This window comes from Perognathus longimembris, chromosome 6 (genome assembly GCF_023159225.1).
Source record: "Perognathus longimembris pacificus isolate PPM17 chromosome 6, ASM2315922v1, whole genome shotgun sequence".
Taxonomy (NCBI): Eukaryota; Metazoa; Chordata; class Mammalia; order Rodentia; family Heteromyidae; genus Perognathus; species Perognathus longimembris.
In genome coordinates, this window is record NC_063166.1 from 8674864 (window position 1) to 8701056 (window position 26193).

At 53.7% G+C, this 26193-nt stretch overlaps 1 protein-coding gene across 1 annotated transcript; it reads left to right on the forward strand.

Moving 5' to 3' along the window:
* The first annotated feature begins 1724 nt into the window (after positions 1–1724).
* Positions 1725–25938, forward strand: Lrfn2 (leucine rich repeat and fibronectin type III domain containing 2). Its single transcript, XM_048347305.1, has 2 exons — positions 1725–3148; positions 24825–25938. Exons 1-2 carry the CDS (start codon positions 1725–1727, stop codon positions 25828–25830), a joined length of 2430 nt encoding a protein of 809 aa, XP_048203262.1. The 3' UTR covers positions 25831–25938.
* Positions 25939–26193: the final 255 nt, after the last annotated feature.

Below are 26193 nucleotides of genomic sequence, written 5' to 3' on the forward strand. Positions count from 1 at the left end.
AAATACTACAGCCGCACTCAGGATTCTCAAACTGAGATTTCTAGAGCTCTGCTTCCTCAAGAGATGAATGAACATAACTAAAAAATAAGAGTAGTGCAAACTTAAACATTAATCCAATATCTTTATTATAGCAGTTTTCCTCAACTCTTTTGAACCTGTTAATTCGCGGAGCGCTTTTGCAAGAGCACACGAGAAGGCGGCTCTTTGCCATTTTTCTGGCCTCAGAAACCACTTCTGTGGATCCATGATTAGCCATATCAGAAGGAAATTTAAGTAACGTGAGTCTGCAAGAAGCTACATAACCTGTATGCAAAGTTTCCCCAAAGTCCAGCCCAACTGGTTGTTTTCAGAACTCCAGAAAGAAGTTACATAAATGTGGTGCAACATGGGGGCAGTAAGAAAACTCTAAGATGCCAGTTTTACACACACAGCCTTGTCCCCTACTGCTCCAGATGTTCACCCATGTAAAACTGCCTAGTAAGCCCTGGGGTGCCTTGGCCTTGGGCATACTGTGGTCAATGCAAGCAGCTGCCTTCCTCTTAGGGCTTTGCTGCCAGTGCAGGAGACAAACAATAAACAAGATGAATAGGTGAAATGTGGAGATTAGAGAGGGATGGGTTCCAAGGAGGAAATGTCCAGCAGAGGACAGAGATATTTAGAGTAGGGGATCTTGAAGGCAGAGCCTCAGGGAAGGCTCTGTGACACCCAATGAGCCCCCCCCCCCCCCGCCAAGGCCATGCCAATCCTTGTCCTGTATATCTGTAATCTTTTCCTTGCTCCTGAAGTCCCCTCCCCGATGACAAGTTCATTCTTTTGTCTCCCTATCCACACCACTCTTCAGTTCCATGAATCCTCAAAAGCTGTGAACTATGTAATGCTCCTCAGTGAAGGAAATCACAACCAAGCCATGTCTCTACCAATCCTGACATCTCTCAGGGCCAGCTCCCTTCTTGCCCATATCTTTATTAGTGAGGAATGCTGGTCTTATTTCATTTCATACTAAGTCTAAACCAACTAAAATGGTAACATTGTATTTCAAAAGACAGCTTTCCCGCCTTTTCAAACATGATGTTTTTTTTGATTAACCACTAAGTTGTGTCATCTTCCCATCCATCCACCCACCCATCCACCCATCCATCTGTCCATGCTTCTATCTATCCCTATATCCATCCATCTATCCATCTATCATCCATCTATCCGTCCATCCATACATCCCCCATCCATCAGTCTATCCATCCATCATCTGCCTATTCATCCAACCACTCATCCACCCATCCATCTGCCCATGCTTACATCCACCCTTCCATGCAAGAAATAAGAGTCTGAGGGTCTACCTTGCTCCAACCATTGTGGTAGAAGCTTGGGATATAGCAACTCATAAAACAGACAACAATGCATGCTTTCCTGGAGTGACTAGAAGAAATAGTAAATAAACACAATTGATGGATGAGTGAAGTAGTATGTTCAAGATGATAAGAACAGTGGGAAAACAGATAAAAGTAGAACTGAATTAGAGGGCTTGCACTAGAAGATAGGAGATCTTGCCAGAGCATATTCTCTGCTAACTCCTAAGGCAGTGGATTTGTGAGAAGGGTGGAAGGAGGAAGGGAGGGAGGTAAGGAGGTAGGAAGGAGGCAGCTCTAGGCAAGGACATTAGGAGGCTACTTTTTGATCTTGACCTTGTGTCTCTTCTTTCCAGGCACGGAGGCCTGAGTGACCAGACCATGGAGACCCTGCTTGGCGGGCTGCTGGCATTTGGCATGGCGTTTGCCGTAGTCGATGCCTGCCCCAAGTACTGTGTCTGCCAGAACCTGTCTGAGTCACTGGGGACCCTGTGCCCCTCCAAGGGGCTGCTCTTCGTACCCCCCGACATCGATCGCCGGACCGTGGAGCTGCGCCTGGGTGGGAACTTCATCATCCACATCGGCCGCCAGGACTTCGCCAACATGACGGGCCTGGTGGATCTGACGCTGTCCAGAAACACCATCAGCCACATCCAGCCCTTCTCCTTCCTGGACCTGGAGAGCCTCCGCTCCCTGCACCTCGACAGCAACCGGCTGCCTAGCCTGGGTGAGGACACGCTCCGCGGCCTGGTCAACCTGCAACACCTCATTGTCAACAACAACCAGCTGGGGGGCATCGCCGACGATGCCTTTGAGGACTTCCTGCTGACGCTGGAGGACCTGGACCTCTCCTACAACAACCTCCACGGTCTGCCCTGGGACTCCGTGCGGCGCATGATCAACCTCCACCAGCTGAGCCTGGACCACAACCTGCTGGACCACATCGCCGAGGGCACCTTTGCCGACCTGCAGAAATTGGCCCGCCTGGATCTCACCTCCAACCGGCTGCAGAAGCTGCCCCCGGACCCCATCTTCGCCCGCTCCCAAGCTTTCGCTCTGACCGCCACCCCCTTCGCCCCGCCGCTGTCCTTCAGCTTTGGGGGGAACCCGCTGCACTGTAACTGTGAACTCCTCTGGCTGCGGAGGCTGGAGAGAGATGACGACCTGGAGACGTGTGGGTCGCCGGGGGGTCTCAAGGGCCGCTACTTCTGGCACGTGCGCGAGGAGGAGTTTGTGTGCGAGCCCCCTCTCATCACCCAGCACACGCACAAGCTGTTGGTCCTGGAGGGCCAGGCAGCCACACTCAAGTGCAAAGCCATCGGGGACCCCGGTCCCCTCATCCACTGGGTGGCCCCCGACGACCGCCTGGTGGGGAACTCCTCCAGGACTGCGGTGTACGAGAACGGCACCCTGGACATCCTCATCACCACCTCTCAGGACAGCGGCGCCTTCACCTGCATCGCGGCCAACGCCGCGGGCGAGGCCACCGCCACAGTGGAGGTGTCCATCGTCCAGCTGCCACACCTGAGCAACAGCACCAGCCGCACCGCTCCCCCCAAGTCCCGCCTCTCCGACATCACCGGCTCCAGCAAGACCAGCCGGGGAGGAGGGGCGGCAGGAGCGGCGGGGGGAGGAGGCAGTGGCGCTGGAGAACCTCCCAAAAGTGCCCCCGACCGGGCTGTGCTGGTGTCAGATGTGACCACCACCTCAGCCTTGGTCAAGTGGACCGTCAGCAAATCCGCGCCCCGCGTGAAGATGTACCAGCTGCAGTACAACTGCTCCGACGACGAGGTACTGATCTACAGGTGGGTACCGTGTGCTGCCGAGGGGCCGCAGGAAGGGCAGGGGTGGTGTCCAGCTGGGGCGGCTTTAGGCCTCCTCCATGCTGGTGGGCACACAAGAAGAGGCAGAAAGAGAGAGCTGCAAGTTTTGTTGCAAGGGAGTTCAGCAGGGGAGAAACAGAGAAGCCCTGTTTTGAGAGGTCACATCGGGAGAGCGGGCGGCTGCAGGCGGGAACTCCTGTGTCAAAGGCCAGCAGCCCAGAACAGAGCTAGCACAAACTTTTCAAGACAAAAACCAACAAACACAGCCCCTCTTGGGAAGTAGCTCCGGTACCAGCAGGCCTTTCCATCGAGGAAAATAGCTCAGGGGTCCGTTTCAACTTTCCATAGGTGTGTGAGGAGAGAGGGGAGGTGCCTCAACCTTTCCGCATGGGGAGATAGCCTCAGAGGCAAGCGAATGAAAAACCATGTAGGGAGATAATCAAGGGTGAGCACCTTCTGTGTAGCAAAAGCTACAGCCAAACCTGCGAAACAGCCCGACCTCTGGAAGCCAAGGAATGGCCTCTCTCACCGCTAGGCTTTTCAGAGCTGGGTGGAGAGCTCCCTCCACCCAGCAAGGCACCAGGGTGGCTGTGAGAACAAGGCATCTTACTTAGACCCAGTCTCCTTAAGCAGGAAAGGACCCCACGTGGGCAGCTGCAGAGAGGCCGTATAGAAAGACCCAGGCGGCTAGCAGTGCTGGCTGTGGGTCTCCAAACTGGATGCTTTGAGACCAGTAGGAGATCTCTTAGCCAAAGGATCTCACTTGCAAGCTGCCATCTGAGGTCAGAAAGGTCATTGGAAGTGTGTGTGTGTGTGTGAGTGTGTGTGTGTGTGTAAAGGTCCCATTTGAAGTGTGTGTGTATGGGGGGTTATCATGGCTCTACCACCTGCTTGTCCTTTCATTTTCCTGGGCTGCCTCAGTTTCTTTACCTGTAAAATGCACATCATTTATGTTAGACTTTGCATAGTGACAGGTAATTCAATCAAAACGTCTGGAGAAAAAAAAATGGGAGCAGTAATATGTTGGCTCACGTCATTGGAAGGTCAAGAAACTGCTTCAGGATAGGCTGCATCAAAGAGACAGACGCTCTGATGTCCCTCTGGGTTTGTTTCTCTAAGTTCCACCCTCGGGCAGCCTCTTCCTGCCTGAAGACCTCTCCCCAGCCTTGGAGAGGAGAGGACTGGCTCTTGGCCCTTGAGCTCTGATGGCCTGAGCCTTGCTCTCCTGAGCCCCTGAGTCTCAGAAGGGGTCATCCTTCCCACATACACTGGAAGAGCAGACAACTGGGGTGGCCTGGCAAAGCTGCTGTGAAGGACAAGGGGTCATCCCCCAGGCTGGGGAGAAAGAGAGATGAAGAGTAGAGAGCTGAAATAGAACCTCTCAGAGGAATAGACAGAGGCCGGGGGCTAGGGGAGACACAGATGAGGCTAGCCTCAGTTTCTAGGGACTATGAAAGACATGGCCTAGAGCCTATGGCTTAAGGAAAACCTGTCCTTCAGCATCTTCTGGGTTTCACTTATCCCCTAAGCCAAGGGCACCCCAGCCCCATGGTTGACAAGTATACAGATGGGAAGTAGTGGGGAGTGTGTGTGTGTGTGTGTGTGTGTGTGTGTGTGTGTGCGCACCCATCCTGGGGCTTGAACTCAAGGACTAGGCACTATCCTTGAGCGTTTCTGCTCAAGTCTAGTGCTCTACCACTTCAACACTTGGTGGTTAATTGGAGATAAGAGTCTCATGGCCTTTCCAACCCTGGTTGGCTCTGAACTGCGATCCTCCGATCTCAGCCTCCTGAGTAGCTAGGATTACAGATGGGAGCCACTCACTGGTTGTTGCCTGGTGGATGGGAAGAGCCTGACAGTGGTATACCCGGAAACCACGGCCCAGCCAGCATTCCCTTACCTAATACATGCCGGTCCCGGCTGTAGAGCAATTTCCTTTCTCTGGGAGCAAAGGAAGCAGAATAGAGAAATTAATCTTAAACACATGCATACATACATAGAGATATTGCTGTATGGGAATTCAATCGGCGGGATACAGAGAAGCCACATCCTGCGGGGTGGAATTGGGAGTCTTTATTAGAAGCTAGCCAGCTGCTGCAGTGACTGTCTCAAAGACCCACAGCACCGAATGACGCTTGCACAAAGCTTCTAAAGACAAAACCCATGTTTGGGGTGGGGGACCCAACCCAACAAAAGCAGACCATATAGGGAAATATTGAAAGGCTAGCTCTCGAAACCTTCCCTAGAGGAGAACAGGCAGGGTCGACTGGAGCTGAACAGCATGGTGTCTGCAATTCAAAGAGCAGCCTAAGGCCTCTGTCACAGCTAGGCCTCTCAGAGCTGGGTGGAAAGCCCCCGTCACCGAGCCAGGCACCAGGACGGCCAGGAGGACAATGCTATGTAGACCCAGGCTCCTTACTTCAATATATAATTACACTTAAGTATACATATGTAAGGTTTTCTACTGATGAAAGTCAGGTATTTGTAGGAAATGTGGAAAGCAGAAAGAAGCTACAAAGAAGGAAATAAAACTTGCTCCTTCTCCACCATCCACATTAAAAACCAGAGAGGTATTGGGGAAAATACCTCTCTGTTTGATATCAATCCTAATTATGTTTATGGCCAATTTAGTGTATATAATTGTATCTTAATCCTTTCCATTGGGTATTATAGGTTGCTTAGTTCCCATGGAATTGAAAGACGCTTTGCTTGGGCTTAGTCAATCTTTAATCATTGGGCATTCAAGTTAAGTTATTAGCCATTTATCAATACAAAATGTAACACCATGGTGGATACTTTTATACATAAACATTGGTGTACTTCCAATGATTTTTCTCTACCTATTTTCCTGGGAGTTGAATTATTGGCTTAACCAGTAAATTATAATCTTTGCCTTTTCCACATAGATATTTATTCATCCTAGCACTTGGTGTTTCTAGGCACTGCCTGTTTTGACCACACCCTTGTGGATATAGAAAATAAATAATGCCTTTCATCTTTGCCAGATTGAGAGGTTTAAAAAATGGAACTCATTTTGATTTACATTTCTTTGATAACGCATGAGGCTGACCTTTTGAAAACAAGTATATTTCTTCCCTTGTGAATTTAATATATGGACTCAATTTTGATAAGAAGCAGAAAGGCAAAAACTAGCAGCTCTGCACAGGCACAGGCGTGGGGTATGGGGTGAAGGGTGTAGGAAGGTGGGGAGAAGATAGAAACATCTACATAGCAACATACCAATGGCCCCCAAATGGTGCCCCTGGGGTGTCTCACAAATGCCAGGGTGAGGCAGAGAGAGGCTGTGTTTTTGCAGACATTCACGATAAGAATTCAAAATTGCTTTTATTTGGTGACCAGAAAGCTGGAGAGTCCAGAATTATAAATATAATGAACCATCAGAGTTTTAAAAATGCAGGTGCCTAAGGTGACTCCATTTTACTTTTTGTCCAGTTATGAAGACGGGATACAATAGATGTAGAAAGTTCTCCAAATAGTGTGCACCTATAGAAGGGACCAAGGGTCATGGCAGAGGAGGGGGAGAGGAGGAGGAAGAGGAGGAGTAATAGCAACATAATGCAAAGCCCTTATCCTGTATGGCATCCTGCCTAAGGAAATGGAAGAGGAAGCTTATATGTACACTTCAGCCTTTCTTTAAATGGATTGCCAAGTTTTAGGATCAATCTAAGTGTGAGCCTAGAAGCTGAGTAGTAATGAAATAAGGATACTGGGTCTAACCGGTACCATCTTGGACACATGGTAGATGATAGGGTATTGGGTTTAACTGGTGCCATCTTGTCTTCATGGTAGAGCCAAGGAAGTTCTTCCCCCAGATGAATTCCTATAGGCAGGGGCCGGGACTTAGACCAAAGGTTACTGGGCCCATCAATCCTGTGCTCCGAACTCGAGGACTCTCGTTTCCTGTGACCCTGCCCCCTGACCCTGACACTATTTAGGACTGAACCAGCTCAGGCGCCATGACGCCTTGCTTTGTGTGTCTCGTGTCTGTGTCCTCTCCACAGCCACCCTGACGTTTCACTTCAGCCCTCTCCATTGTTGCTGAGCTGGTTTGTTGGTACTGCTTTTCTACCCTTCCTTTGCCTCGCGGCTGTCACGGCTCAGTTTTCTAATAGTGCTAAGTGTATCTGAGGGGCTGCAGGTCTTTGTGACAAGAGTCTACCTGTGTTTTCCGGCTTTCCGAGAAAGACTCCCAATTCGACCTCTGGGAAATTTGGCTCCTCTATTCCTTGCCACTTGAGTTCTCGTACAACAGTTAAGAATAATCTCTTGCCAATATGCTTGCTACCTTACTGCGTGACTTTGCTTCTAGCCTCTGTCTCACTGAAGAATTTCATAAAACTCTGCCAGGGTCCCCCAGCCTGGAAGCAGCAGCAGGACTGTGGCTTGGATAATCCCCCCCCGCCCCGCCCCCACCTCTCCTCCCCCCACCTCCCACCTCCACAACATGTAAAGCCCTGGTCCTCCTCAGGATGGCAGAACTGAGAGATGCTGTCAGCCTTTGGGGGGCGGGGCCTAGCGAGAGGTTCAGAGGTCACTGGGGTGTGTCCTGGGCAAGCAGATGGAGACCCACATCTTATCTTCCCCGGAGGCCCACTTCACCTTGTCTCTGCACCTCTGAACAGTGAGCTAAGGAAACCTTCCCTCTTTCGGAAAGCTGATGGCCTCCAGTATTTCCTTATGGAAGTTCCAGACTCAGCCACTGGGCTCCTGTAGTTTCCACTATCTGGATACTTGCAAAGAAACAGAGACTCGACTGACAGAAGCTAGTGGGAAAATGAATTGTCCCTCGTGAAAACGAAAAAGCCTGCTGACTCCTTCTGGGACGCTGAGCCAGCAGCCTGACTTTTAGGCAGGGGAGGAAGCGCTTGACGTTCGTCCTCTTGGTCTGTGACTCCACATCGGCTTCCCAGCCCCATGAATAAGTCAACACGCAGGGCTGTGGCTAAATCCACTAGGTTTCCCCAGTGTGGGGCCCTGTGGCATTTGTGTCTTTTAGGGTTCCTTATCTCATAGGCATTTGAGCCCTCAAACCTGAAGTCAGAGACAGACGACGGTAGAGGCTCAGAGAGACCTGGACACAAGACGAACATGAGATTTCAGGCCACGTTCCAAGGAAGGGCAGTGGACAATCCCAAGTGCTAAGTAACTCACACGTGACTGGAATTTGGTATCAGTGAAATTATGCCTTGTGTTTGTATACTGGCACTGCGGCTTGAACTCAGGGCCAGAGCACTGCCACTTAAGCTTCCGTGCTCCTTAGTGGAGCCAAAGCTCAACTTCTGGATTTTGGCTGGTTAACTGGAGATAAGAGTCTCACAGACTCCTGCCCAGGCCGACTTCAAACGGAGATCCTCAGATCTCAGCCTTCTGCATAGCTAGAATTATAGGCAAGAGCCACTGGCAGACCCTTGTTCTTTTATCTGATAATTAGCTCTCTAGCAGTCTGGTGGCCCAAGCTGACCTCCTGGGACATTTGTCCTCCCTCAATACACACAGCCATTGGACATGCCAGACACACCGAGCTCACAAGTAGAGCTTGGCCTGTTTCCCTGAGAGGGCTGACAGAGTCACAGCTCTTATCGGTAGTGCCTGCCCATCCAGGAAGGGCCTGGCGTTAACGGACACATGTCAGAAGGGGAGAGGAGGGAAGGAGGGAAGAGTAACCCCCTCCCCGCCCAAAGAGAGCAACAACCCAGCCCACTCAGCCTGATCCCTAGTGTGACACAGAAAGTAAAGTGGCCTGCGTGTCATTATCAGCTCGAGTGACATTCACAAACACTTGTCTCTAAGAGGCGTGGAGAACATCTGTTACCAGGCGTGATGTTGGAAGGGTCCCTGGGGTTGGGGGTGGGGGGCAAGGGAACGGCCAGCTTGCTTCCCAAGCACGGCGTGGGATTAGCCAGCCTGCAGGCTGACCTCCGGGCCCCATGTGGGTGGGTCCTGAAAGGTGAGGGGCAGGGTCCACCTCCTCCACAGACAGGAGAAGGTTCTGCCATTGGGCTGTCACCCGGGACAGGCTGGCTGCTTCTGAAAAGACAGCCACGCGCCCATAGGCAGAAGAGAGCACAGCACAGAGGAGAAACTGGGGCAGACGGGGAGGAGCGGCCTCGTCAGCAGCTCTCAGACTGTCCCAGTGGCTCTGGGGGCATTCGTATCCTGCCACTGGAGCTGGGCAGCAACATGGCCCGGGTGGGGTGGGGGGGGCGCCTCTTTCCTGCTCCAGCTTCGGCCTTCACATCCATGGAAGGAGGAGGATAATGGTGCCCTCATCCCGCGAGGTGGTTGTGGGAGTGGGAAGAGGTGCCGGGTGTAAAGAGAAGAGGCCACTGGTCGTAGTGGGAAGGACGTGGCCCCAGTAGCTCGCCCAGATCTGCTCTCCTCCCCGTGGATAACTCACTGGCTGTTCACAAGGGGCTGATCGGATCTTTCTGGGCGCGCTGGGTCTGCGAGGTGTTTGTGCCTGAGCGCGGAGCCGTGGGGTGGGGTCTGAACTAGCGGACACTGTAGGGGAGACCAGGGCCTGCGAACTCCACCCGCCGGGTGGTACCAAACACCGAGACTCCAGACTTGGTAATGAGTTAAGGACGACGAGTGCAACCTCCTTCGGGTTTAGTCATTAGCCTTCATGAAGGTTCCACGGCCGATGACTTGCTGGAGAAGTTGAGCCTCTTCATTGGGCTAACTGAAGTGGTTGGATGACCTGGGCAGGGAGCAGTATACACGGAGGGCTTCTTGAAGCAGGGGAAGCAGAGAAAAAGCTGTGTTCTGGGATGTAGACAGGGTTTGGAAGGAAGAAGTGGGGGGCAGCCGCTTTTGATGGACTCTGTGAAGAATAAAGGGAGGAAGGAAGAGTGATAAGGCTCAGCTAAGGGCCTGTGAAGACATGAAGACAACCAGTGTATCAGTCAGCTTCGCCACAACAATGCCACGTAACAAAGAGTCTGAAGAACCTGGGTCCGGCTGAGTCTGCTGCTTTGTGCCTCCTCGTGGAGACCCAGAGAGGGCTAGAGAGCTTCTAAATGTGCACATCTCCTTCTTCTCCTGGTGCAAGCAGCCGGGAAGGAGACCCCAGTGCCGGTGCAAACGCCAGGCTGATGTTGATACCACGTCTGCTGCGTGGAGCTGGCCAAGCGAGCTCGGCAGGCTGGGTGTGGTGTCGGGTTTTGTGGCAGGCGGTGGGGAGATGCCACCGATCGCCAATCACTCCACCTAGCACCTGGGCTTCCGTGGTCCCCCTGGGCCGGCTGGGGGACCCTGGCTCTTAAACCTAAGCAGCACATGAGCCACCCCACCCGCCCCACCCCTCCCTCCGGTGAGGCGCTGCCCGGGCCCGCCATTGCGTTTCTGAAGCTTGGCTTTCTCCCGTGGCTCTGAGCTCACCGGCCCTGGGGCCTGGCTGTAGTGACAGGGACGGCGAGTGGTTGGGTATGGAAGACTGGGGTGGGGACTTGGGGACCTATCCTCCATCCTCTGGGGGGTGTGGATGGGACACGGAAGGGCGGCTGAGCCCCCTCCCCCCTCCCCCCGCGGGCTGGGGGCGCGGCGATGGCGGCAGCTGAGGTGACAGCCCGCGCCAAGCACCAGGGAGATATTTTTACCACCGTCAAAATGCCATTGCGTGTGCGTGTGAGCTCCAGACTGCTCCGCTCTCCCCCGCCCCCCCCCCCGGGCCCCCAGCCTCTGTTGCCAGGAAGAAGGTCTGAGCAGAGGGAGAGAGAGAGAGAGAGAGATTGGCTCTGGAACCCCCCCCCCCCCCGTTGCCCCAGGATGGTGGGGGGAGGGGCTGGAGGCAGCTTCGGTTCCTGCAATAGACTCAAGCAGGAGGCAGACTGCTTCTCTGCATCTTCAACCCTGCTCTCCCCTCCCCTGCCTGAAGTGGGCCTAGGGACTGAACCCTGTCTGAAATCCCTCCCTTTACAGATCCAAGAGCCTGAGATTCCAGCGTTAGAGATGGGTACAGGTCTGGGGAATGCTGAGGTGGTTTCTTATGAGGTTGGTCCGCAGGGAGTATTGATGCTATGGAGGGTGCAATGGGAGCCCTGATGGCAGCAGGAGACAAGAGTGGTTCCAAAGCAACTACAGCCCAGCTGATCTGTGTAGCCCTGTTTATTACCCGGGGCTTGAATGAGCTCAGGGAGAGGAAGGGCAGAGCTAGGGTCTGTGGAATCAGTCCAGGGGCTTGCTCACCACAGCTCTGTTGGACTTGGTGCCTCTGTCTTGAAAACGGGTCTGGTGCCTGCTACTTTCACAGACTGAGGGGGAAAAAAAAAGTCCAGAGTAAGAAAGGGAGAGCTGACGTTCATCCGCTCTCCACGAACCCTTGATTGTACGTGACGCCAGGCCTGGGCCTCGCCTTGAAGTGTGAACACGTGTGCAAGGCCTTCATGGGCTCCGGAGTCCGGCGGCCCTCGGTGCTGTACGAGGGCACAGGAGAGCAGGTCCCGAGGACTGACCCCCTCCCTCAGGGAAATTCACGAAGGCCTTGACGTGTGATCCACGGAGCTCCTCTGCTTCCCAAGCATCCAGGACTAAAGGCTGGGGGCAATAAAGCCTCACAAATTCCGCTCGTCTCGTTTTACATGTGCGTTCATGGTGCACACCATCTCCTCTCTTCGGTTGGAAGCACACAGACTGTAAACCACACCAAGCCGGTGGATGGAATTTAGGTCAACGGTGCTAGGCCAGTACTGGTGGCTTTCCCTGCAAAGATCACAAGGGGAATTAGAGCTAAGTTTTCAGGGACATGGTTACGCGCAGGTCCTGTCCTAGCTGTCCTGGCTGCTTATCAGCTCACTTGATTGGTTCAGCAGCTGATAAGGACGGGCCTGTTGTAATGAACTTGATCTTGGAGATGAGAAAACAAGAGCACACTATGGAGGCTTGGTGACGCGTCTCAGCTGGCTGGGGCCCAGGCAGGCAGGTAGGTAAGCAGGCAGGCAGGCAGGTGAGCCCCAGTCTGTACCTGGAGGGCGGTAGGTGCGTGCAGGGCCGCTTTCATCCGTACCTTGTGTGTTCTTTCTGCATGGAGTAGCATAGAGTCACCCTGGGACACAAGTCACCATTAAACCCTCCACAATAGGGTAGGAATGACCCCAGCTTGTCACCCTCTAAAGACACCCAGTGTTCTTCTCCTCCTGGGGCAAGAGTGGATGTCAAGAAGTGAGATGTGTATTGTGGGGTCACAGGTGATGAATTCCCATGCATTTGATTAATTAACTTATGTAGTGTGGTGTTGAGGATGGAACCCAGGGCAATGATGTCCACCACTGAGTACCTGTCTAGTACAGTGATGGATGGAAGTTAGAGGCCAGTGACCTCAAGGGACAGACATAGGAGCTAGACCTGTGGCCCCCATAGTAGACAGACGGCTTCTTCAGGAGGTATCTTAGACAAGTAGAGGAACTTCCAGGCAGCACAGGGGATGTCCGACAAAGCCTGGGATTGAAGGTGGAGGGAGGCCACTGGGCCTTAGAGGGCCTGGAGGATTCCAGGTGAAGCAGGCGGATTGCTAATGTGCTCACACAGGGAAAGCAATGGCCATACCCGCAAGCGTGTAAACGTTTTGGTGGTGGTGGTGGTGGTGAGGCTTGGACTCAGGGCCTGGGCACTGCCCCTGAGCTTTTTCACTCAAGCTAGTGCTCTACCACTTTGAGCCACAGCGTCACTTCTGGCTTCTTCTCTGATTCATTAGAGTCTCACGGACTTTCCTGCCTGAGCTGGCAATTCTCAGCTCTTCGCCTACTGAATAGCTTAGGGTTACAGGTGTGAGCCACTGGCACGTGGCTTTGGGCATTTTCCTTTTGGACTTGCCATTTGAACCAAGGCTGCTCTCTAGCCCCGTTCCAGCCTCCTTGAAATGAACCCCCAGGCCTAGCTCCAATCTATTGATGAGGTGGGCTTGGAGGAGAGGGGCTTATGGCCGAGTCTCTGCTATCCACGAGCCACCATTCCTATAGCACTGCCGTGGCTGCTTCCCTGGAAAAGGAAGCCCGGAGCTCGGTGATGAGCCAGGCAGGCCTGCGGGGCCCAGGCATGGGGTCATGAATCTTTGTCAGCCGTAGGTCCCTAGCTCCAGGCCACCCAGCAGAGGTGAGAGGCCTATAGATCATAGCTGAGCCACTGACCTTGCGTCTTAAGCAAAGTGAAGAATAAAAGGTCATATTTATTCCATCAGAGCCCCGGGAGCCATGAAATATCAGAGTGTGAACAAAAGCAGCGGTAGATCACTCGCCACGCTGGGGAACCTGCTGATCTGTTTTCTAGCCTGTCATTCACTAGAGACTGGGCGGAGGGTCAGAAAAGAAGAGATGGGAACTCCAGGGGCCCCCAATAGTGCTGGCTGAGAGCTACAGCAAGGCAAAGAATGACTCTGATTCCTATGTCCCAAAGAGTTACCAGGTCTGTGTCCCTTAGCCCCAGTGTCACCTCACGGCGAGATGATAACTGACACACACCCAAAGTTGAGCCTGATCTCCCTGGCCAGATGCTCTGTCTGTCTCTGTTTCTGTCTCTCTCTGGCTTATATAGCCAAAAGAGGACGTGGCAAGGGTGTGTGCACCAATCACTGCAGGTTTTCATGCACACAAAGGATCAGTTTGTACCAATCAGAGCAGACCTTCATGCAAATGAAGGATATGTTTGCACCAGTCATAGCAGACCTTTATGCAAATGAAGGATATGTTAGTACCAGTTATAGCAGACCTTCATGAAAATGAAGGCTATGTTTGCACCAATCACAGCAGACCTTCATGCAAATGAGGGATATGTTTGCCCCAGTCATAGCAGACTTTCCTACAAATGAAGGGCTGAGACTGTGCCCCATCTGACACAATCTCTCATGCAAATGAGGGACTGAACTTGCAACAATGAGAATCCCTCGTGCAAATGAAGGATTGTGTTTTCACCAGACCCAGGCCTTCTGCTGGGTGGGCCTCTAGGGGCGGTACCCTCCATCTGGCATGGGTGCAAAGAGCTGCAGGGTCATCTAGATTCCCCGGAGCTGGTGGTACATAAAATCCACGGCAAGCTGTTTGAAACACTGGGGTCAGTACCTTTCAGAAGCAGAGGTGTGCTTTGGCAGCAAGCAGCTGCGGTTGCCATGTGGCTTCCTCAAGATGCACAGTGAAGTGGGAACAGTCCACCTGCCTGCTTTCCCCGAGGTGTCTGGGCATCAGGCAAGGGGCTCACAGTCCATTAGGGAGTTATATTGCTTTTATGCCTCAATTAAACCCGAGTTCTCACTCCTGGTTTACTGCTGACAGTGTCCAGGGATGCGTGGGGACTCTGCGCTGTGTACACTGTCCTCCTGGGGGGCTTTCTGGGATGGAGGATCATAACATTGCCACTTACAGTGATGCCCAGTCAGAATCAGGACAGTTCCCTGCCAGGCCTTACACTGACATACAAATGCCAGAGTCAGTCCACGGCGAGCCGTGTTCACACCCCAGGCCAGGGTGCCCTGTGACCCACCAGGTCACCTCGGCTCCCAGGAGGCCTCCTGTTAGAAGACGGCAGTGACATCAGTGTTGTCTGTAAAAAAAAAAAAAAAAAGCAATGGCTATATAAATAGGTCAACTGATTTATCAGATAGGTGATAAAGAAGGAAGACATTCGCCGTCTGCATACACAATTAGATGAACGTGTACAGTATGCCAGTGTTTTGCATACCTTGATTCTCGTTTAATAAACTGCTTTTGCAAACAAGAAGACTGAAATGTTAGGAAATGAAGGTATTTCCAGTAAGTTATGGGAGTCAGGATTTGTACCGAGTGCCCAGGCCAGTCTGGTACTGAATTCTAGGTCCATGCCCTGGGCCCCACCCTTCTGCTTCTACTCTTGAGGTGATGTTCTTGGGGAATTCTACAGTGTCAGAAGTGGGTATTGAAGCACAGAGATGGAAATTGACTTGTCCAAGGTCACACCGCTGTAGTTCAGAGCCTCCTCTACTTGGTCTGAGCATGAGGAGATAGCTCTGTGGATGGCACTAACTCTGTACCTCATCCTTCCTCTCATAGACGCCTGGGTTTTTGCTAAGGCCTCTCCTTGACCCGACAGAGAGCATCCTTTCTGCGTTTCCCCCTGGGGTCTCCCTTACAGGGCCTTTCTCTCTCCAGCCTTTCTCCCCTCCTGGCGACCCGGCTTGTGAGAGGCGGGGGTGTCTGGGAGGATCAGCAGAAATGCGTCCTGGAGAAGTGCTGCGTGGGAGCCTCCTGACCACCTGGTGGAAAGGGCCTCTCTCCAGGGGGTGAGGCTGTGGGCAGAATGATGCAGCGAGCCAGCGAGCCCACCAGCCATTCATCGCGGGGGTCTGCCTCCAGGCACATGGTTTGAAGCAGCCCCCAAGGAAGTTCAGTCCGTGTTTCCGTCACTCCTGCATGCCGAGTGTCCTCATTATGGAAAGTGACAGCTCTCCTCTGTGAAGGATTTGCCACACGGAGCCTCTGGCTGAGTAGCCTGCGGGGCCTCTGGTGGACAAGGAGGATGCGATGCAGGGTAGCCATTATCAACGTAGCCAAGATTGCCCCTGCTAGCCGACAGAGGGGCTGGTTCTGAACCTGATCCTCAGACACCACGTCCCAACATCATGGCTGATTTTGTCGCCAGTGCAGGGTGTGAACACAGGGACTCATGTTCGCTTTGACTGATAGTTCATCCGACAATCTCCCAGCCATGCCTCAAGCCCAGTTATTTGCTGGTTATTTGGGAGATGGAGACTCACAGACTTTTCTGCTGGGCCTGGCTTCAAACTGTGATCCTCTGGATCTCAGCCTTCTGAGTAGCTAGGATTACAGGTATGAGCTGCTGGCTCCCGGCCATCGTGGCTGTTTTATTGTATGAACGTGTTGCGAGACTGTACTCAGTCCCGAAGGGCATACCCAACTCCCCAAGGCACTGTACGCTCAATATTAGAAACCCATTCTGCTGATGAGGAAGCTGCGAGCCTCTAAGAGGGTGTCTTGCCCAGCGTGGCACAGTGAGCTTTCTCCCCTGTGGTCCAAATTTGTGCTAAGGGTTAATATAGCTTCCTTTCTCAAGGCTTCTCAACCAACAGAGGGAGAGTTATAATGTGTGTGTGTGTGTGTGTGGAGCAGGGGATGAGGCAGGGCCCCACCACCATTCACGAAAAGAACGAGCCTCTCCTCCCTCCTCCTGATTTGCAACGTAAGGGTGTTGTGGTTTGAGCACGCATGGCCCCTTCAACACGCCCGGCTTAGGGCTTAGTTCCCGGTGGCCGAGAGAGGAACGGGGTCACTAAGAGATGACTGAGTCCAAGCGGGATCATGGCTCCCGAGTGAAGAGGAATTCCCTTCTCCCCTTGTTCTTCTTCCCTGGCCTGCTTCCAGGGGAGGGCCCTGCCCCCACATGGAGAAGCAATCTATTTCTGGTTTCTAGGGGGTAAATTACCCACCCCGTGGTGCTCAGGTGTAGCAGCGCAGACGCGCGAAGACAGAGTCTCCACAAACTGGTCATGGAGGAAAGCCTCGTGTTTGCTGTGCACTTGTTTATTGCCGGGCACCATGCCAACGGTTCCGTTCACTTGCCTTTCCGGGAGCCTGGCAGTGTTTGCAGGAAGCAGCTGCAAGGAGTTAGCTCAAGTTGGGAAGGTTGGGCAGCCACCCAGGGTCCCACGGTCCTCCACATCTGGCCAGAGTTTGAACCCAAGACCTGCAGCTGTGGCCCCTTGACTCTGTCTTCAGTACTTCTCCCCAGGCCTTCCATTAACTACTAGCATGTTCTCCCAGGTACTAACCCCTCCCTTTAGGCCCCAGGACCTGTGCAGAGGGGCAAGCAGATGGACAGGGGGCTATGCCCCCAGCCACGGCTGTCCTTTCTGCGTCTGGGAGTTGGACTGCGGGATCTGTCATTCTACACCCGGTGTCGACTTCAAGGCTCCGCTGCGGGGGAGGGAGCGTGGACCGGAATTGCCTAAACACACACGGAGCACTGCTTGCACGCACGCGCGTCCTCCTTGATCAGGGCTGCCGCGCTAATCCTCTCAGTGTGGCTCCAGGTACAGCATCAAGGCTTTGAAAGCGAGCCCTAAATGACGCTTTTCAGGAGGGTGGTGCTGACTTTGTCCCCCGCCCCCTCATGGAAGGATGGGTCTGCCAGCAAGGGGCAAATCATCCAATCCGATTCATCATTAGACCATGTTGACTGGCTGCCCGCCGAGTCCGGTGTGTTGTTCTTGGACACAGCTGGTGGGGAATCTTCATTTCGCACACCCCTGCGTTCGCGACGAGGTGTAATTGATCTGACAACCTTCTTGCGGAGCAAGCTCATCCCAGCTTCCCCAGGAGATAAATAGAAGCTATTGCCATCATTATCATCGTCATCGTCATCATCATCGAAAGGAGACAGCCAGCCAGCCAGCCAGACAGACAGACAGAGGCTTTGTGTGGACTGGAGGACTTGACTTGGTGGGGGTGGGTACTCAGGCTACAGTGACAGAAACTCCCTTTGAGAATGGAACAGGAGCAAAGGTTGGGAAGACACAGGGCGTCTCCTTGGGTGCCTCTGTGAAAGGGACACTGGAGAAGGGTGGGGTTCGGTCAGGGGGAGTCTGGGGTCCGGCTGTTCTCTGCTGCTCAGACCCCCACAGAAGAAGGCCAAAGACCAACGGTCGCGTGACCTGAGGCCCGCACACTGCAAGCGAACTGGAAACCGTGCTCCTAGGAGATGCTAGGAAGGGAGGCTTTGGCGTGGAGTGAGAGAATGCCAACTCATGGCTTGAGAAGCAATGTCCTCAGAAAAGGGTGCACGGGGTCTGGATGGCCCCGGGGGGCTGCGTTAGGGCAACAAGGAGGAATTGTAGGCTGTCAGCTGACAGTCCAGGGAGAGCAAGTTGGGGGATCTTGGAGCTGGGGAGCAGGATGGGTAGACACAAGGGTGACCTGACCAGACAGGCTCATGGATAGAGAGGCCTGGCTGTAGAGAAGGCGAATGGTGGGGGGGGGGAGGGAGACCGTCAGGGCCTCACCCACTCTCCCCCATTCCAGTCATCTGTGGATGGAGATGAAAGAGGAGAACTCAAAAGAGTCAGAGGTCATTGAGTTCAAGTTCATCATTGGACTGTGATGAACATTAACCTCTCAGAGCCTCAGCCCCTGATCTGTTAGAGTGTAGGCAATAATTCTATCTCCCCGTAGGGTGGTTAGAGAACTAAATTTGCTAATCCATGCAAACGACTCCAAACACAGGACGCGCTTAATAAGTGGTAGTCCTTACTACAAAGGAACATAGAGTTTTTATTCTTTGTTAATTGCTGTCAAACAGTTGGCCTGACCCTGAGACTGGCTTCCCGCTATGAGTCTAGAAGATTCTGTTTCAGTCCCCTGGAGTCTGAGGAAGATGGGTTCCAGGACCCCTGCAGATAGGAAAACTCACAAACATTGACTTCATTGCGAGGGAATGGCTGTATTTTACATATGACCCAGACACACACACACACACACACACACACACACACACACACACACACACCCCTGTAGATGTTAAATCAGCTTTTATTACTTACCATGCCTCCTGCACCCTCAAGGGCTAGCTGAAAAGTTGTGAGCCCATACTGTTTGGAGAACTGTAACAAGAAAAAAGTCTGCACATAGTCAGATGTTTGTATTCAAATATTTACAACCTGCAGTTGGTGGAATTCACTGAGGCCAAATCTGCAAAGGACCCTGGGAAATGTAGTTCTATGCCATGCAGAGCAGGAGCAGGAGGAAGGGAGGGAACTGATTTGAGAGGCAACAGTAGCTTTCCTGGGATACTTAGGAAATTCTCCTTGAGCCTCTGTGGATTTGTTTTCCTTACTGTTTTTCACTAATTCTGGTGCCACAGGTCTTGGCTTGTTTGCTCACAGCAGGTGTTCTATCACTTGAGCCATGCCTCCAGCCCATCTTTGTGCTGGTTAATTGGAGATGAAGTCTCACCCCTTTAAGAATAGAATAGGAGCGAAGGTTGGGCTAGTTTTGAACCTTGATCCTCTGGGTCTCAGTCTCCTTAGAAGATAGGATTGCAGCACTCAGCTACCTCTGTGGCTACTGGAAGAGAGAGAGAGAGAGAGAGAGAGAGAGAGAGAGAGAGAGAGAGAGAGAGACCCATTTTATTTTTCCTGGGTAAGTGCTGGGGTTGCAGTTTCAAATTGTGTTTTAGAGCATAAGAGCTTAATTAAATTTAACGTGTTGGAGCAACTTAACTTAAAATAGCAATTCATACTCTCTGCTAACAGAGATGTTTTCAGTTCATATGATGGAAAGGAATGCTTCAGAGCCTCAGGAGTGAGTTGTTCGCAGACAGGACTGGGGCCAGCTAGTGGTACAGAGAATTTTCTGTGCCTCTCCTGCCCTGCTGTCCACCCTTGTGGGCTGGCTGGTGTGTCCGCAGGTAGCAACAGACCTGGGCAGAGCTCAGGGAGGGAAGTTCGCTACCTGTTCATTTGGTCCCTGTCCGGTGAGGCTACCCTGGCATCAATAACCAAATTCTCCAGGTCATTGTGTCTTAACAAGGAGGAGGACATTGGGGGCAAAAGGCATCCAGAAATCTCTGGGTCCCACTCTCGATGGGTTCTGCACCTCGCAGGTAGAACTTCCTGCAAGAGCAGAGAGGAACTCCACAACCGAGATTCATTTACATAGGCCTGGGGTACCTGGTGGTGCCAAGGCTGAGCCAGTGAGCTCCAACCCAGGGCTCCTCCGGGTGCTCTTCGGAAAACTCTTCCCATCTGCTGCAGACCAGATAAGAGAAATGAATTGTCAGAGATAAATAAATACATAACCACGCTCCTGGACTCGACAGTCAGTGTCAGATTGCTGTAACACTCTGGTGTTTATTCTCAGCTCTCTTCCGTACGGTCTCGTCACGGAGGGAGAATAGGTGAATGTCGATTTAGGATTGACTTATACGATTCGCTCGCCTCCCTAGGCAGTGGGGGCAGTGTGTGTGTGTGTGTGTGTGTGTGTGTGTGTGTGTGTGTGGTAACAGACCAGCTGCTTGGATTAATGATACATCGCCTTAGGTTATTGTCCATTCCTCTGTGGCCCCCCAACACCCTCTTACAAATGCAATCTTCAGTTGTTCCCCTGCCCGTACAGTGCTTGACTGGTTCTGGGATGTTCTCCAGCCCAAGCAAGTAAGGTTAGAGGGGATGTATGTAGGTGGCAGACTGGCAGTGCGTGGAGGAGCTTGGACTTCTCTCTTGCTTAATTAGTGTATATTAATTGTATAAGGGAGAGTCACTGGGAAATTTCCACCCATCCATTTATTATACCATACATATATTGTACCCCCTCCAGTTCTTTTTACCTTACTTCTCCTCTCCTATTTTAAACAGATTTTGCTGAGCGCCATTATGTCATCTTCATAATAGACATACATCCATATTATTCATCCCCCGTAATTCTCTTTCCCTTCACCCTCCTGCTTTACCCCAAACAGTCCCACATTTGCATATACATACATATGTACGTGCATATATATACAGTATAAATACATATATATATCTATCTGTATATCAGTTTATATTCTTCACAGAAACATGCATTCACTGTCATCCTGAACCTGACTTATTTTGCTCAGCATGAAGATTTCCAGTTCCATCTATTGTCCTGCAAATGACAAAAATCTCATTCTACTTTATGGCTAAATAATATTCCATTGTGCACACACATATGTGGGTATGTATATATATATATGTACATATATATTCTTTATCCATTTACCTGTTGACAGGCACTTAGGCTAGATGCATCGCTGTTCTACTTCCTGTAATAAACACCAATGTGCAGGCATCTCTAGTGTACCTTAACTTACATTCCTTTGGACATATTCCCCAGAGTGGTGTCGCTGGGTCACATGGGAATTCTACTTCTAGGTTTGTGAGGAATTGTCACACTGATGTCTATAATGGCTGCCCTCGTTTGCACTCCCACTAGCCCTGTGTAAGCACTCCTTTCCACACCTACCCCCATACTCTTGCCAACCTTGGTTGTTTGCCTTCTTGATGATGGGCATTCTGACAGACCTAACATGAGATCGCAGTGTTGCTTTGACTTGCCTTTCCTTTCTGGCCAGGCAGGCTCGACGTTTCTTCATGTGCTTACTGGCCATTCGTACTTCTTCCTTCAAGAAGTGTCTGATTGGGGATGGGAATATGGCCTAGTGGCAAGAGTGCTTGCCTTGTATACAGGAAGCCCTGGGTTTGATTCCTCAGCACCACATACATAGAAAATGGTCAGAAGTGGCAGAGTACTAGCCTTGAGCAAAAAAAAAAAAAAAAAAAGACAGGGACAGTGGTCAGGCCCTGAGTTCAAGGCCCAGGACTGGCAAAAAAAAAAAAGAAAAAGAAAGTGTCTGATTGGGATTGGCGGTGTGGCTCAGGTGGCAGAATGTCAGCCAATGAGCAAAAGCCTCAGATCAAGAGTTCCAATCTCAGTCTCAGACAGGAAAAATAATGGTCTGGTTAATTCATTTGTCCATTTATTAATTGGGCCTTTGGTGCGTTGGGGGTTTGGATTTGTGTGCTCTTTACCAGTTCTGGTTATGAAGCCCCTGTCGGTAGATGGCCAGCTGGAGAGGAGCTGTCTCCTCATTCTCGTGGGTGTGTCCCTCGCTGGGGAGAAGCTGCTCCCTTGACAACGTCCTCCCATTTGTCATCCCTTCCTTTTGTTCCCTAAGCCATGGGAGTCCCATTCAGGAAGTTGCTGCTGTTTTCCAGGGTTTTCCTGCGTGCGGCAGTCCCAACACTTCAGAGTGTAGGTTATGGTCTTGGATCCATTTTTTAATTGGTCACCATTCAAACTCTCTCATGACAGAAACGACATTTGTTTCCTACTTTTGTGTCCTTCCTATCAACCACACCAGCGACAACCATCCACAACCCTTCCGAGCGAGACCCGGAGCCCCCTTCATTCTGACCCATGTCCAACAGGGCTGGGGGGCAAGTTCTCTTTCTGCCCCTGGGGTTTCACAGGACTTTCCCAGGCACCTTGATCCTCTGCTACCTGGAGCCAGGAGCGGTCACACCTGTGGCGGAGGAGTGTGGAATCGCAGTCGGGAGGTCCCGGCTGGCCTCAGAGCCATCACTTCCCTGAAGGGACGTGCAGACGGTTAGGCTTCCCTTGTCTTCCTCAGGGGGATTCGGGAGGCTGAGTGAGGTGGGGTGGTAAATCTCCCGCTCAAGAAAAGGCCCTGTGGGTACTGGGGCTGGTTACTGGTGAGTACCTGCTGGGATGTGTTAACTGTGTAGTTTCCTGCCCAAAACACACACACACACACACACACTGACACACTGAGGGTAGAGGAGAGCATGGCTGTCTTCTTGCTCTGACTCTGGGAAATAGGCTTCATTTCTGACAGTCCTGATATAATGCTGAGCTTTTCCAAGCCTGGCCCTTCTTACTGTTGCCAGCGTCCATCACGAATCCCCAAGGTCCTGCTACGCCTCCTGTTGTCGCTTCATAACGTTGCGATTTCACTGACCTGGGAAGCAAGTCTGGGGTGAGGATGGGAAGAAAGAAAGAGAGACAAAGAGAAAAGAGGAGGGAGGAGAGAGCTCATCAAGTAGGGCAGGAAGAGGAAATGGTATCCGAGAGGAGCTGGACTGGATGGTAGCCAGGGTCCGCCACTTACTGGCTGAGGGCATCTTTGGGCAGGGAGCGGATCCATTCTGTGCCTGTTCCTTATCCATGAAGAGAAGGCCACAGCAGTGGTAGCTACCTCTGAGTAACTGCTGGGAGCAGTAAGGAAGAGCTTGTTCTTACTTTGCAGGAGAAGGCAGGTAAACCTCCCAGTCGCCTCTGGCCTTGTGGTCTAGCTCCCATGGCCTGAGGCTGCTCTAGGTGGGGAGACTTGAAGGAAGAAACGTGGACAGCTATGTCCCACCCTGCCTGGGTGCTCACACAGCCCTGAGGGGGGAAAGGGGGTGGCGAGATGGTGGACACCACTGGGCAGCCAGGGACTGGGCCCCGGCTCTACCAGGACACCGTTGCTCCCCAGCTAGGCTGCCTCTCTACAAAGTGAGCATTGTGCTGTGGCCCTGCTTAGTCCCTGCCATGGCTGGCTGGCATCACTGGGGAGCAGGAAGGCCTCCATCTGACCTCGGCAGCCCTTGCGGTGCTGGGCTCCACAGGTCACGTCCAGCAGATGGCCCAGCAGACCAGGGGGGAGGCTGATGGGCTAGAGACCGACCAATGAAAACGCTTCCCTGAAATGAGGAACCACCCCACCCCCACCCCATGGCGGTCACACGGCCAGGAACAAACCAGAAGCTGGTGTTTAATGACCAGCTGTGTGGCCTCAGGCAAACCACTTGGCCTCTGAGCAATCGGATGACGCCCAGGTAAGGGCACGGCAAAGCTACAAAGTCACTGGCGGTTTCAAGATGCTGCCTGCAGGAGCCGGGCTGGGGGCAGCCCCAGTCCCCCTCCCTGGCTGCCTCAGACTCAAGCCACGCAGGGCAGGTAGATGTACTCCAGGGGCGGAGCTCAGGGGCAAGGAGGGCCGCAGCCGCCTCGGGGGCTGCCAGCTGCTACGACATCAATATCTGCCCGTCAGCTCCCCCCACCTGCCGTGCCCGGCTCCCCCGTGGACACCTCCAGCCTCGATCGAGGATTTCCTATTTGAAATCTCAATTAGGCTGTCTGGCTCCAGGTTTGAAGGGCCGGTGGAAGCCGATGGAGCCTCTGCGTTTTCAAGTCGTGGGGACGGAAAAGTGGGGGAGCCCTCGGGGGTAGGAGAGGAGCCAAGCTGAAGATTTCTACCGCAGCCTCTCTGGGCTGAGCCGGGCACCATCTCCAGGCATAGCAGAAAAACATGAGACCTGGACAAAAGGTCTTGCAGATCGGTGTTTGTGTCCAAGCTTCTAGAAGGCCCAGGAAGGAGAAGGTCGTGCTGCAGGACATGGTCTCTGGCGTCCCCGAATAGGGGAGTCGGACAAGGCTGTCCTGGCCAGGATGAGCCGGCCTTCCATTGTGGGTGTGATATGGGGTTCACCCATTCCCCCCCACCCCAGGGGGGGGCGGGGGCTAGGCTGCTTTCTGGACTTTACCCTTTGGATGGCACATCTGATCCCCACCTCTGACCTTCTCCTGCTTAGATCCCCCCTCCCCGCCCCAACCTGCAGCAGGCAATGCCCGTTCTGAGTCCAGAAAAGCCCTGATGGGAAGGGGAAGGACCTCGGTTCTGACTCAGCATAGCACCAGGCCTCGGGAGTGCTTGGTGGGTGTGAGAGGACATGGGGTGGGGGGGGGGGAGGGGGAGTGTTTGTAGCAGGTGCACGGGGAGAGGGGGCGTGGCCCGCTGTGTAATCCCTGCTAACTCCCACCTCTAATCTCTCCACCTCTGGCTGTCTCCCTCCGCCTCTCCCCACCCATCCCGCCTCGGTGGTTCTGCGGCGTTTCTCTTCTTCGCCTTTCCCTCACCTGACCTCTGGCCCGCCACTCCCGGCCTCCCCCTTTCTCCGCCGCTTCCTTCCCTCCTGTTTCGTCCCCTGGCCGCGGCTTTATTTCTGCCGTGCCTCTGTTTCCCCCTCTCTCTCCTCCCTCCATCACTCCGTTTCCGCTTCCGCCCCCTCTCCCCCCCGCCCCCCGGGCCCTTCCTCTCCCCGCCCTCCCTCACTGTCCGTGTCTCCCTCCCTCCCCAGGATGATCCCAGCCTCCAACAAGGCGTTCGTGGTCAACAACCTGGTGTCGGGGACGGGCTACGACCTGTGCGTGCTGGCCGTGTGGGACGACGCGGCCACGACGCTCACGGCCACCAACATCGTGGGCTGCGCGCAGTTCTTCACCAAGGCCGACTACCCCCAGTGCCAGTCCATGCACAGCCAGCTGGTGGGCGGCACCATGATCCTGGCCATCGGGGGCGTCATCGTGGCCACGCTGCTGGTCTTCATCGTCATCCTCATGGTGCGCTACAAGGTCTGCAACCACGAGGCCCCCGGCAAGATGGCGGCGGCCACCGTCAGCAACGTGTACTCGCAGACCAACGGGGCCCAGCCCCCGCCTCTGGGCGGCCCGGGGGGCGGCCTGGGCGGCGGCGGCGTGCCCGCCGGGCCGCCCCTGCAGGCCGCGCCCAAGGTGGTGGTGAGGAACGAGCTGCTGGACTTCAGCGCCGGCCTGGCCCGGGGCGGCGACTCCTCCTCCTCCTCCAGCTCCCTGGGCAGCGGGGAGGCCGCGGGGCTGGGCCGGGGCCCCTGGAGGCTGCCGCCCCCCGCCCCCCGCTCCAAGCCCAACCTGGACCGCTTGATGGGAGCCTTCGCCTCCCTGGACCTCAAGAGTCAGAGGAAGGAGGAGCTGCTGGGCTCCAGGACTCCAGCGGGCAGAGGGTCGGGGACGTCGGCCAGGGGCCGCCACTCAGACCGCGAGCCGCTGCTGGGGCCCCCGGCCGTGCGCGCCCGGAGCCTGCTCCCCCTGCCCCTGGAGGGCAAGGCCAAGCGCAGCCACTCCTTCGACATGGGGGATTTTGCCGCGGCCGCGGGCGGGGTTGGGGTTGCCCCCGGCGGCTACAGCCCCCCTCGGAGGGTCTCGAACATCTGGACGAAGCGCAGCCTCTCTGTCAACGGCATGCTCTTGCCCTTTGAGGAGAGTGACCTGGTGGGGGCCCGGGGGACCTTCGGAAGCTCGGAGTGGGTGATGGAGAGTACTGTGTAGCCGGCTGCCGAGCACCCTCCCTCCTTCCCTCCGAGGGGAGGAGGTGGGGGGGGGGGGGGAAGGAGGATCTTCACAGCAAGTTTTTTGTGGCGTTTCCATGGTGATGTTTACATCCGGGGACAGCTTTGCCTCCCTGTCAATGGCCTCTTGTCCCTCCCACCCGGCCACTGCCCCCCTCCCTCCCCATGTCACCTCCCCAGGCCCCCGTCCCCACCACCCAGCGGGGTGTGCTCAGGGAATTCAGACTCGCTCAAACGTCGGACTGAGCCCTGGGTGTTTGGAGAGGCGGCACTCTGCCTTTCTGATCACAAATGTAGCGACAAGCAAGTGGCTTCGGATTGCTGATGGGTCTCGTGTTGTTTT

Coding starts and splice junctions, on each gene's coding strand:
- Lrfn2 (XM_048347305.1), top strand. CDS start 1,725: ATGGAGACCCTGCTTGGCGGGCTGCTGGCATTTGGCATGGCGTTTGCC. Junction 3,149..24,824: donor GACGAGGTACTGATCTACAG/GTGGGTACCGTG, acceptor CTCCCTCCCCAG/GATGATCCCAGCCTCCAACA.